Source organism: Vulpes lagopus, chromosome 9, assembly GCF_018345385.1.
Source record: "Vulpes lagopus strain Blue_001 chromosome 9, ASM1834538v1, whole genome shotgun sequence".
Classification (NCBI taxonomy): Eukaryota; Metazoa; Chordata; class Mammalia; order Carnivora; family Canidae; genus Vulpes; species Vulpes lagopus.
The window spans coordinates 47,280,856-47,294,192 of NC_054832.1; the positions used below are offsets into that span (position 1 = coordinate 47,280,856).

General features: G+C 39.0%; 1 protein-coding gene across 1 annotated transcript in view; it reads right to left on the reverse strand.

The window, feature by feature from the left end:
• The window catches only part of CNBD1 (cyclic nucleotide binding domain containing 1), a 541,281-nt gene that overhangs the window by 470,299 nt on the left and 57,645 nt on the right, over positions 1 to 13,337 (reverse strand). The window contains exons 4-5 of the mRNA XM_041768591.1: positions 7,255 to 7,274; positions 2,561 to 2,702 (exon numbers count right to left, since the gene is read on the reverse strand). Of these exons, the coding sequence (XP_041624525.1) occupies positions 2,561 to 2,702; positions 7,255 to 7,274 (162 nt within the window). The remainder of the gene's footprint in view (positions 1 to 2,560; positions 2,703 to 7,254; positions 7,275 to 13,337) is intronic.

The window sequence follows — 13,337 nt, forward strand, 5'->3', positions numbered from 1 at the left end:
GATCACAGTTCAGTTAGAGATAAAGGGAGGGCTACAGAGGTAACAACTTATCCATCAATAAACAGATGGAGGCAAAACGTATGATTCATTTCTAACCAATATAACATGACAAAGGTGATGGAATATACATGTCCTTAGTTAGGTTATATAAAACGTCATCTTAGCAGAATAGGAGAAGGAGAGACTCTCCCTTGCTGGCTTTTAATATTTAAGCTTCCATGGTGGGAAGGTCTGAAAGAGGGTGATTCAACAAGGATCTGTGGGCCTTTAGGAGCCTAAATAGGCCCTGACTTAGTCAGAAAGAAAGTAGGGACCTCAGCCCTACAACCACAAGGAGCTAAATTCTGCCAACAATACTTACAATCTTAGAAGAGAACCTCATGCTCCAGAAAGGAATGTACCTCCATGAATGACTTGGTTGAAGCCTTGTTGAGACATGAGCAGCGGACCCAGCTAAGCCTTGCCCAGAGAGATGATAAATGGATGTTGCTTTAAGCCACTATGTTTATGATAATTTGTTACACACTGATGGAAAATGAATATACTAGTGTACCAGGGAGACAAGAAGATAAAGAGCATGCCTGTAGAAGAACAAATACAGATTGTGGATTTAGAACATGCAATGCTCTTTTACTGACTAGCTTACCATGTCCACTCCAAAGCATTGAGATGAGGATGAATCAGAAATTTTATGTATAGAAATTAAAGCTTTGTGTGAATATCAAACATAAAAGCGAGTTCCCTTCTCATTCACTCTGCCCTTGTAACTCAGCCCCACTCATTGGTAGCAGTCAAGATCTGCTACCTTCATTTTGAAGAATCATACTTGGCCAATTCTGAGCCACTTAAAGTGAGAGACTGGAGTACTTCAGGATTTGATCTACCTACCCATCCATTCTCTCCATGTGAGTGAGAGAGTGGGTTCTGGAAATTGTCACTCTCCCAATATCTATTGTCTAGGGTATTTGGAGATTGGCTGTTAAATGGATTTGGAGATTGGTTGTTAAATGTCTATATAAGGACATAGCAGTGGATTCTTTGTCAATTCTACCCTGAGTTTGGATAGCCTTCCACCATGGCTCCTGCTTCAATCTATTGCTAACATGGTACTGGGTTTTTATTCATTTGTAGTATCCTTCCTGACTTCAACCTAGATTTACCACTTTGTATTTTAACACCTTGCCAGAGAACCATAGCCACTTCAGCTTCTCTTGCATCTTAGATCCAAACTTTTGTCATCTGGGAAGTGCCACCTCATTATTTTCAGAAAGACAGATTTACCCCATTGAAAATCCTGCAGCTGAGTACAATCTTAAATCAGCAGTGAGTGATTCATTGGTTTCCATGCAGTTAAAAAATTTAATCCAATGAAATTTTTGTCAACATTATGGTTTAATGGAATGAAAGTGGCTATAGCTCCAGTAACTTTCAGTGTTTTAGTGATTTTCTACCAAAGTATACTTTTAACATAATTACTGAACACATTCTTATTAAATTTTCTATTTCTGTCACTTACCAGTTAATTATACCCCTCTATGGCAGGTAGTTACGATTTCTTTCTCTACAATTCCCTCACACCTACTTTTTTATAAAGGGACTAGCATTTGCCGTGTTTATTTTGTTGATGTTGTTATAAGTAAAAGTATCAGAAATCTGACTATTCCCAAATTTCCTGGAAGCCCTGATCATATTTTCTCAAATTTGCAATGACAATATTTTTTCAAGTAGGCTCTGTGCTGGGCATGAACTCAGGACTGTGAGATCAAGACCTGAGCTGAGATCAAGACAAGAATCAGCCACTTATCCAACTGAGTCACCCAGGTACCTCTGCAATGACAATTTTGAAGAAGAGTGCTTATAGCATAGAATTCTTGGTGTATTCCTACAAACACTAATGACAGGCTTTTATTTTTCTCATTCCATACTCTTGGTCTTTCAGGCACAAGTTTGGTCTTGACACTCTCTCTTCATTTTGCCTGTGTTGTCAATCCTTATTCCATTATCACATTTTCCCATGGCCATTTCAACTTTAATTTATGCATAAACCCAATATCACCTCTGGTAACCAGCCTCCACCTAGATTCAATGCCTCCTTTCTCCTACTTCTCCATTTCCTTTAGGTAGTTGTACCCAATCATAAGCAAAGTCTTCCAAGTAGTTAAAAAGTAACTGAGGTAAGTTTATTTTAAAGCCTCCATGATGGGGAAGATAGTTGAAATGCTTAATGAAGAGCTGACAAGTAACCATAAGCTGATGAAATCTTAAACATAATTTTGATTTAACACAATCAGTAAATAATACCTATTTTGCCTGCAACTGAAAATTAAAATGATGTGCCATGCTGGATATATTACCAATATATCCATGATATGGCACAAAAATTAAAATGGTGAAGACTGCATTCATCTAGAAAGTATTCAGTATTTCTACCTCTCCTGAATCAAGCTCTAAAGGTAGATTACAATTAAAGCACTTGGCTGCAAGCAACTAATTTTAAAAAAAGGGAAGCTTTTCAAAATTATTGTTCAACTATAAGAAGTGATATATTAAAAATACTTACAGTTTCTTTAAAATATCCAGGAATTCTATTAATTCCTCTTCAAATCTTTTGGGTTCATATAAAGTAAGGCCACCACGTGCTTTTTTAACATGGATAGCTATATTGTGAGAATCATCACGTTGATCATCATGTTGTTGTTCTTCTACTGTGTCTTCAGTAGGTTTTCTGAACAAAGGAACATAAAAGATTATGGTGTTTCATATTGTACAAAAATGACTGACATGAAATCTTTACTGTCAAGAGTAGAAAGGCACTGTTGTGAGATAATTTGGCATTTTAATAATGTATGCCTTTTCAATGACTTAGGTATTTTTTTTATCAATCATCAATTGTGCAGTTAATTATGTCATTCTGTTAAGCCTAAAAAAATATTTTCTACATACTAAACTTGATTATATGTATTATAACTGTATTAAGTAATTGAAACATCTTTTGTAATTAGGTGTACATAATTAAAGAAAATATTCAACATCAGTGGTTAATATCCTTCTCTTTACAGCCATACACTTGTTTTCTTCACACCAATGATCAAAGTGCTTTTAAGAACTTTTGTTTCAGGGATGCCTGGGTGGCTCAGTGGTTTGAGGTTCTGCCCTTGGTTCTGGAGTGATCCTGGAGTTTCGGGATTGAGTCCCACATCGGGCTCCCTGCCTGGAGCCTGCTTCTCTCTCTGCCTATGTCTCTGCCTCTCTCTGTGTGTCTCTCATGAATAAATAAATAAAAATAAATAAAAGTTTTTGTTTCCAACTGGTAAATTATGAACATCTTGAAAGCATACATTGTTCTTTATTCTTCTGCTAATCGTATGTTATACACCCAAGTCCCCAGGAGATGTATGAAAGAATGGCCGTTCCCCGTTCATTTTTCTAGCTCCAATCATTCTTATTAAGTCACTAAAAACCTAAGAACAAAAACTAACAAGTGCTGTCTATTCTTAAAAAAAAAATTGTGGAGGAGATGATATAAGCCCAAATGATCATAGATTACTGGCCTGTAATAATATACACAAAAATATAAAAATCATACTTAAATATAAGATAAACATTATGTGGAATAATAATAATACTAAATAATCACATTAACATCTGACACATACTTGAGTTTTCATGCTAGCTGTTCTGCTTAATATTATATACACACTCATTAATATTAACTATATGAAATAAGCAATAATATCCTCCATTGATAATATAAGGAAGTTTCAGGTTAAAGAGTTTATATAATTTGTCGTACCACTAATAGCTAGTAAAGCTGGAGTTTCTGCAATCTCTCTAAAGTTTGCAGATGTTAAAGCTTAGTAGTAAAGCTTACTTATTTGATGTATACAGAAAAAAGATAGCTTCGCATAACTTAAAAAGATAAAATTAAAAGCCAAAATCCATTTCCCCTTCTATCACTTTCACAGAACCTCAACCATTCCTTCCAGAATTAGAACCCCACTTAAGACTCTATCCCTAGTTACTCTCATAAATTGTCTAAGCACAGTAAAACTCAGCAATGATAAGAAATCAGGTATAAAGCGATTGGTTTTCCCCTACGCAGCCTGGATGCAGAAATGCAAGTGGAATAAATTTCTTATATTCTGGAGAAGAAAGGTCCACGGACTGGAGGGAAAGGATGAGGTTATGGCAGGCTTTGTGGCAGGAATATGGAAGGTAAGTCCCAATTAGACCTACTATTCTTTGGGCCAAAGTTCATCATATTTACCTAAGGAAGGGGACTCCTGGATTTCCTACTTTGTGTTGGAAAACTCAAGCCAGCCAACAGATTTAGAATAGTCCCCAGTGACATTTAAGCTTCTTAAAATTTAACCAGGAGATACTGGTTAAAGCATGAAAGCACGAAAAAGCACAAAAAATAATAATAATAAAATAAATAAAAATAAATTAAAAAATAAAAAAATTAAAAAAGGAATGAACAGTTGGTGATCACACACATTACTTGATTAATTGATTAAATTGTGCCCTATGTTCTTCAGGAAGTGGTAGAAATTATCCTCATCATTATCTAGTAAAACTAGCAATAATGCAATATATATAGTCTAAAATATTCAGTCATACAAAATTCAAAACTCATTTTCTGAGAAGTTAATTTTATTAAATCTCAACCCTCTGACCCTGTACATTTCTTTGTGATATTCTGTATGACAAAATGAAAAGTATAGATAAAACATCTTTACAGCATTTCAAAGAGATTTTTGTCTCAAGTAAAAGTGAGTTATTACCTGATTTGTAGGACAAATTATCCACTTTTTTCACTGCATTCCATATTTACTTGAAAGAACAGCCAAAAACCAAACTATAATAAATGACTTGGATGTTTAGATATAACTTGGATGTCTGGAATATATTTTCTCAAAAATGAGTGAAGTGCAGTTGTCATTTCCAATATACAGTGCCTGTTGCTTATGATAAAGTTCAACCTTTCAAGTAAAAATTTGATTTTTGGAAAATTTGCATCCACTTCTGTAAACTTGACAGCTTCCTAACACTTAAGACTTTTCTAATGACCAGTGATGATATTAAAGACTGTGATCTTCATATATTGCATAGACGTGTCAACATATGTAAGATCTATCTTAATGTCCACTGTTAACTCAGTGGACCAATGTTGTCTAAATAGCCAGGGTATATTACACAATCATGCATTAGTAAAATAATAGTTTTTGTGCAAAATAATGAGTTTTGTAGCTATCAGTGTTTCTAAATTGATCATATTAAAAACAAAAAAAGCCTCAGGGGGGAAAAAAGCCTCAGTAAATTCAGGTGATAGGGATTAGCACCACCACCAAGCAAAATAAAATAAAATAAAATTTAGTATACATTATCTCATTCAATCCTCCAACATCACTGTAGAGTATTATCATCTCCATTTTGGATGACGAGACTTAAAGTTCACAGTTTTAGGTAATCTTTTGAGGCAACACAATTGCCAAATTGCAGAACTGAAATTCAAATCCAGATCTGATTAGTTCAGAGGTCATCACAACAACACATTGTCATCCATGCATTCTTGTATTATAGTTCTTAAGAACTTTTAAAAATCAGTTCCCCAAGTCTTTCTGTAACTCTCTCCCCCACTTTTTTGTAAATCCATATAAATTTTACTAGGTAGTAGTTAGAGCCAGAATAATATATGGGATCTTTCATAAGGTGTTTGCTATAGGATTCTTCATTCCTTTTTTTTTTTTTTTTTTTTTTAGAAAGTGAAGTCAGCCTGACTCATAAAAATATAAATAAATAGCCACTTTAAGTGTACTATGTTAACTCCATTTATTAGCTTAATTACCACTAATGCCAAACCAGGGAAATAATTATGGGTAAATTCCATCCCCAGGATGTAAGTTTGTAAATTGCAAGCTTTGTCTTATGCTAACAAGAGTGCTGACTTTGTCCTACATATTGCCAACATATCAAAAGTTACAATTGAGGATTCAAAGGCAAGTTCCATTATATACTCTTGACAGCAAACATTGGAATCCTGTCATCTCATATAATATAAGAAAGAATATTTAAGATTAGATGAGGTAAGCAATATTTCCCTAGTTTCTATTAAACAAATGTCTATGCCAAATCCAAAGTCTCCCCTTTTCATTTCCAAAAAGCAATAGAAAACCTAGTTAAATGTGAACAGCTGGACTTAGCATGTATCCTATGGAATAAAACAGCAATACATTTTCCATAATATATGACAAGCCATATGAAAATGGAAGAAAGTCAAATTATTTCTAAAAGTATTTACCTACTAAGGATTAATTGAAATTAAAGAAGCTCAAAGGCTTGAAAAAGTTGGGACATCCAAGACAATTTTAATATAACAATATAGTAACATATATTTATAAAATAATAATCAAATACCATGCTCCATCTTTACTTACAACCTAAATTCCCTCTATTCACAATCCAATTCAACATATACTAACCGCCAAACCCAAACAAAGAAGCATTTATTGCGTTCACTCTCTCAGTTCCCAGGTGTGAATCATTTTAATTTTTCCATTTTAATCACCCTACTTTTTCCAAACTTTCAACTATAGCCTTTCAAACCATAGAACTGACTCCCTTTGAATCAAGTTGCTTTTCCCCCTTAGTTGCAGATGGCCTTTGATGAATGGGACTTATAAGAAAATACATCAGCATTTACAAGACTCCTCCACCTGAATTCATAATTGCACCATGTCCACTACCTATCTCTTAACTGATGGTATCACATTTTTCCATTATCAGGATATTGGTCAGGAATTCCATGCAATATAAATTATGAGAGCTGGGATCTACTGGCCTCTTAAAATCTAAAGTCTCACACAAATCCATGGAAATATAAAGCTCTCCTTTACAATTTCAACATCTCCCCAGAATGCATTCTGATGTCACCTCGGCCCCTGTGTTTCTTCTGTAAGTACTCTTTATTCCATTTCTTGTTTACCCAGAAATAAAACCAACTCTGCCTATTTTTCCTTAACAAAACTAAACTAAATTAAACCAAATATTTAGACCATTTGTAAGTTCAGCAGAGTTCATCAAACACTGGGTTATTCTAAAGAGATGCTGTATCACAGATAGCACAGCATACTTGAAATCCATTAATAAAGCTTTCTTTTCTTAAATGTCTTCAACTCCATGCATAGGACCAATGGTTTCTCCTTAGTGTACACTTCTCCAATAGTTACCTGGCTCCTCTTGCTTCTCATCCACCCTTGTTTTCTCTGCCTTTCCTCACTCCTGGATAGCTCCACAACTCCAAGTTAGAATGCCTCTACCTCAGGCAGAGCCTTTCAACCCTCCTCAGCACCTATTCCTAGATAATTCTAACCAAAACAATCAGGAAGGAAGTGTGAAAAAAGGGCTTTCCCTTTAGCATAACCTGCCATTCCTCCCTGGCAGCTGTAAACATGGAATGAGAGGTCTTTTTAGACTCAGACTTGAAATTTTCTTGAAACAGTCCACTTTAATGCAGGGATATCCCACATACTTAGGCAATTTTTACAAATTGCCACCACTTTGCTACAATAATGTTCCAAGTCATCCAGGGTTTCATTTTGTCCTAGGAAAGGCTTTAACTTGGGCCACAAAAGACATCAGACCATGGGTGAGGCAACTAGTTAGATTTCAATATATTTCCTCTCCCCTTCCCTTCATAGAATTCTCCAAAAGGTCCAAGTATTGCTCTCATGAGCTAGCATGACAGTCCTTCATTTCTCCCTCTTCTCTCTCCTTTTCTTCTTCTTTTCTTCTTTTCCTTTCTCTCTTTCTTCTTTTCTTTTCTATTCTTTTTTCTCCTCCTGCACCTTCAGCCACCACCACTCCCATCTTGACATATATGGAATAAATTATCTAAAGATTTTTAATTTTTTTTTCAACAACTTTCTGGTAGCACTACTAAACTGGGCAATTAGTATACCAATCAGAATAGCTTCACAAGCACTTGTACAGTGTGAAGACCATCACATGCAGTTGGGTGTTTTTGTTTTGTTTCATTTTTGTCTCAGAGACTATTTACCATCTTCTCTTAGCCAACTCTTACTTATCCTTATCCTTGAACTTCAACATCCCTCTCTCAGGGATGCTTGCCCTGATCTTCCAGTACATTGTCTGCCATTAACATATGCACTTACAGTGGAAACTGCCCAGCCCCCATTACCTTTGACACTTGTTATATCTCTTTTATTACCTCTTAGTGCCTGTTAGTGCTACCAAGCCATTCCTTCTGAGTACAGAGACCTTGTGTGACTTGCACTTAACCCATGGTCAAGGGAGGGGCAAGATGGCGGCAGAGCAGGGTCTCCAGGTCACCTGTCCTCAACAAATTACCTAGAAAACCATCCAATCATCCTGAAAATCTACGAATTCGGCCTGAGATTTAAAGAGAGACCAGCTGGAACACTACAGTGAGAAGAGTTCGCGCTTCTATCAAGGCAGGAAGACGGGGAAAAAGAAATAAAGACACAAAAGGCCTCCAAGGGGGAGGGGCCCCGCGAGGAGCCGGGCTGAGGCCGGGGCGAGTGTCCCCAGGACAGGAGAGCCCCGTCCCGGAGGAGCAGGAGCTGCACCAACCTTCCCCGCAGAAAGGGGCTCCCCGGGAATTGGAGCAGGATCCCCAGAAAGGCGGGGATGCCCTCGGGCTCCCTGGGACAGTAACAGAGGAACTGCGCCCCGGGAGATGCGCCGAGCTCCCTAAGGGCTGCAGCGCTCGGCGGGGCCCGGAGCAGCTCGGATGGGCTCGGGGGGCGGCTCCGCGGAGGGGGCTGCGGGGCTCCGGGAACAGCTCGGCGGCGGCAGCTCCGGCGGAGGAAGAAGCTCCGCGCGGAGGGGGAGGCGCGGCTCCGGGAACAGCTCGGCGGGGCTCGGGCGGAGGAAGAAGCTCCGCGGAGGGGGCGGCGCGGCTCCGGGAACAGCTCGGAGGGGCTCGGGCGGCGGCTCCGCGGAGGGGGCTGCACCGCCGGGAGCGCGAATCCAACAGCGCAGGCTCCGGAGCGCAGGGCGCCGGGACACAGCCCAGGATCCGGCCTCCCCCCGGGACAGGCAGAGGCCGGGAGGGCCCAGGACAGCGAGGACGCTCCTGCCCGGAGCTGAGCAGATCAGCGGCCCCGCCCGGGAGCCCCCAGGCCCTGCAGACGGAGAGCCCCAGAGCTACTGCGGGGGCTGACTCCAGGGTCCCAGAGCTGCCCCGGCCACTGTGGCTTCCTCCCGGGGCCTCACGGGGTGAACAACCCCCACTGAGCCCTGCACCAGGCAGGGGCAGAGAAGCTCCCCCAAGTGCTAACACCTGAGAATCAGCACAGCAGGCCCCTCCCCCAGAAGACCAGCTGGAGGGACCAGTTCCAGGGGAAGTCAAGGGACTTAAAGTATACAGAATCGGAAGATACTCCCCCGTGGGTTTATTTGTTTGTTTGTTTTTTTGTTTTTGTTTTTTTTGTTTGTTTTTGTTTTGTTTTGTGCTGTTTTTTTCTTTCTTCTTGATTTCTGATTGCCTCCCCCACCCCACCCCACCCTTTTTTTCTTTTTTCTCCTTTCTTTTTCTTTCTCTTTTTCTTCTCTTCCCCCCCCCTTTTTTTCTTATTTCTCTTTTTTCTTTTTCTCTTTTCTTTCCTTCTCTCTCTTTTTCTCCTTTTCCCAATACAACTTGTTTTTGGCCACTCTGCACTGAGCAAAATGACTAAAAGGAAAACCTCACCTCAAAAAAAAGAATCAGGAACAGCCCTCTCTCCCACAGAGTTACAAAATCTGGATTACAATTCAATGTCAGAAAGCCAATTCAGAAGCACTATTATACACCTACTGGTGGCTCTAGAAAAAACCATAAAGGACTCAAGAGACTTCATGACTGCAGAATTTAGATCCAATCAGGCAGAAATTAAAAATCAATTAAATGAGATGCAATCCAAGCTAGAAGTCCTAACGACGAGGCTTAACGAGGTGGAAGAACGAGTGAGTGACATAGAAGACAAGTTGATGGCAAAGAGGGAAACTGAGGAAAAAAGAGACAGGCAATTAAAAGACCATGAGGATAGATTAAGGGAAATAAATGACAGCCTGAGGAAGAAAAACCTACGTTTAATTGGGGTTCCCGAGGGCGCCAAAAGGGACAGAGGGCCAGAATATGTATTTGAACAAATCCTAGCTGAAAACTTTCCTAATCTGGGAAGGGAAACAGGCATTCAGATCCAGGAAATAGAGAGATCCCCCCCTAAAATCAACAAAAACCGTTCAACACCTCGACATTTAATAGTGAAGCTTGCAAATTCCAAAGATAAGGTGAAGATCATTAAAGCAGCAAGAGAAAAAAAGTCCCTGACTTTTATGGGGAGGAATATTAGGGTAACAGCAGACCTCTCCACAGAGACCTGGCAGGCCAGAAAGGGCTGGCAGGATATCTTCAGGGTCCTAAATGAAAAGAACATGCAACCAAGAATACTTTATCCAGCAAGGCTTTCATTCAAAATGGAAGGAGAGATAAAGAGCTTCCAAGACAGGCAGGAACTGAAAGAATATGTAACCTCCAAACCAGCTCTGCAAGAAAATTTAAGGGGGACTCTTAAAATTCCCCTTTAAGAAGAAGTTCAGTGGAACAATCCACGAAAACAAGGACTGAATAGATATGATGACACTAAACTCATATCTCTCAATAGTAACTCTGAACGTGAACGGGCTTAATGACCCCATCAAAAGGCACAGGGTTTCAGACTGGATAAAAAAGCAGGACCCATCTATTTGCTGTCTACAAGAGACTCATTTTAGACAGAAGGACACCTACATCCTGAAAATAAAAGGTTGGAGAACCATTTACCATTCAAATGGTCCTCAAAAGAAAGCAGGGGTTGCCATCCTTATATCAGATAAATTAAAATTTACCCCGAAGACTATAGTGAGGGATGAAGAGGGACACTATCTCATACTCAAAGGATCTATCCAACAAGAGGACTTAACAATCCTCAATATGTATGCCCCGAATGTGGGAGCTGCCAAATATTTAAACCAATTAATAACCAAACTGAAGAAATACTTTGATAATAACACACTTATACTTGGTGACTTCAATCTAGCTCTCTCTATACTAGATAGGTCTTCTAAGCACAACATATCCAAAGAAACGAGAGCTTTAAATGATACACTGGACCAGATGGATTTCACAGATATCTACAGAACTTTACATCCAAACTCAACTGAATACACATTCTTCTCAAGTGCACATGGAACTTTCTCCAGAATAGACCACATACTGGGTCACAAATCGGGTCTGAACCGATACCAAAAGATCGGGATAGTCCCCTGTATACCATACTGCCTTGAAATTAGAACTCAATCACAACAAGAAGTTTGGAAGGACCACAAACACGTGGAGGTTAAGGACCATCCTGCTAAAAGATGAAAAGGTCAACCAGGAAATTAAGGAAGAATTAAAAAGATTCATGGAAACTAATGAGAATGAAGATACAACCGTTCAAAATCTTTGGGATGCAGCAAAAGCAGTCCTGAGGGGGAAATACATCGCAATACAAGCATCCATTCAAAAACTGGAAAGAACTCAAATTCAAAAGCTCACCTTACACATAAAGGAACTAGAGAAAAAGCAACAAATAGACCCCACCCCCAGCAGAAGAAGAGAGTTAATTAAAATTCGAGCAGAACTAAATGATATCGAGACCAAAAGAACTGTGGAACAGATCAACAGAACCAGGAGTTGGTTCTTTGAAAGAATTAATAAGATAGATAAACCATTAGCCAACCTTATTAAAAAGAAGAGAGAGAAGATTCAAATTAATAAAATCATGAATGAGAAAGGAGAGATCACTACCAACACCAAGGAAATACAAACGATTTTAAAAACATATTATGAACAGCTGTATGCCAATAAATTAAGAAATCTAGAAGAAATGGACGCATTCCTGGAAAGCCACAAACTACCAAAACTGGAGCAGGAAGAAACAGAAAACCTGAACAGGCCAATAACCAGGGAGGAAATTGAAGCAGTCATCAAAAACCTCCCAAGACACAAGAGTCCAGGGCCAGATGGCTTCCCAGGGGAATTCTATCAAACGTTTAAAGAAGAAATCATACCTATTCTACTAAAGCTGTTTGGAAAGATAGAAAGAGATGGAGTACTTCCAAATTCGTTCTATGAGGCCAGCATCACCTTAATTCCGAAACCAGACAAAGACCCCACCAAAAAGGAGAATTACAGACCAATATCCCTGATGAACATGGATGCAAAAATTCTCGACAAGATACTAGCCAATAGGATCCAACAACACATTAAGAAAATTATTCACCATGACCAAGTAGGATTTATCCCCAGGATGCAAGTCTGGTCCAACACTCATAAAACAATCAATGTGATTCATCATATCAGCAAGAGAAAAACCAAGAACCATATGATCCTCTCATTAGATGCAGAGAAAGCATTTGACAAAATACAGCATCCATTCCTGATCAAAACCCTTCAGAGTGTTGGGATAGAGGGAACTTTCCTCGACATCTTAAAAGCCATTTATGAAAAGCCCACAGCAAATATCATTCTCAATGGGGAAGCACTGGGAGCCTTTCCCCTAAGATCAGGAACAAGACAGGGATGTCCACTCTCACCACTGCTGTTCAACATAGTTCTGGAAGTCCTCACCTCAGCAATCAGACAACAAAAAGATATTTAAGGCATTCAAATTGGCAAAGAAGAAGTCAAACTCTCCCTCTTCACCGATGACATGATACTCTACATAGAAAACCCAAAAGCCTCCACCCCAAGATTGCTAGAACTCATACAGCAATTTGGTAGTGTGGCAGGATACAAAATCAATGCCCAGAAATCAATGGCATTTCTATACACTAACAATGAGACTGAAGAAAGAGAAATTAAGGAGTCAATCCCATTTACAATTGCACCCAAAAGCATAAGATACCTAGAAATAAACCTAAACAAAGAGGTAAAAGATCTATACCCTAAAAACTATAGAACACTTCTGAAAGAAACTGAGGAAGACACAAAGAGATGGAAAAATATTCCACGCTCATGGATTGGCAGAATTAATATTGTAAAAATGTCAATGTTACCCAGGGCAATTTACACGTTTAATGCAATCCCTATAAAAATACCATGGACTTTCTTCAGAGAGCTAGAACAAATTATTTTAAGATTTGTGTGGAATCAGAAAAGACCCCGAATAGCCAGGGGAATTTTAAAAAAGAAAACCATAGCTGGGGGCATCACAATGCCAGATTTCAGGTTGTACTACAAAGCTGTGGTCATCAAGACGGTGTGGTACTGGCACAAAAACAGACACATA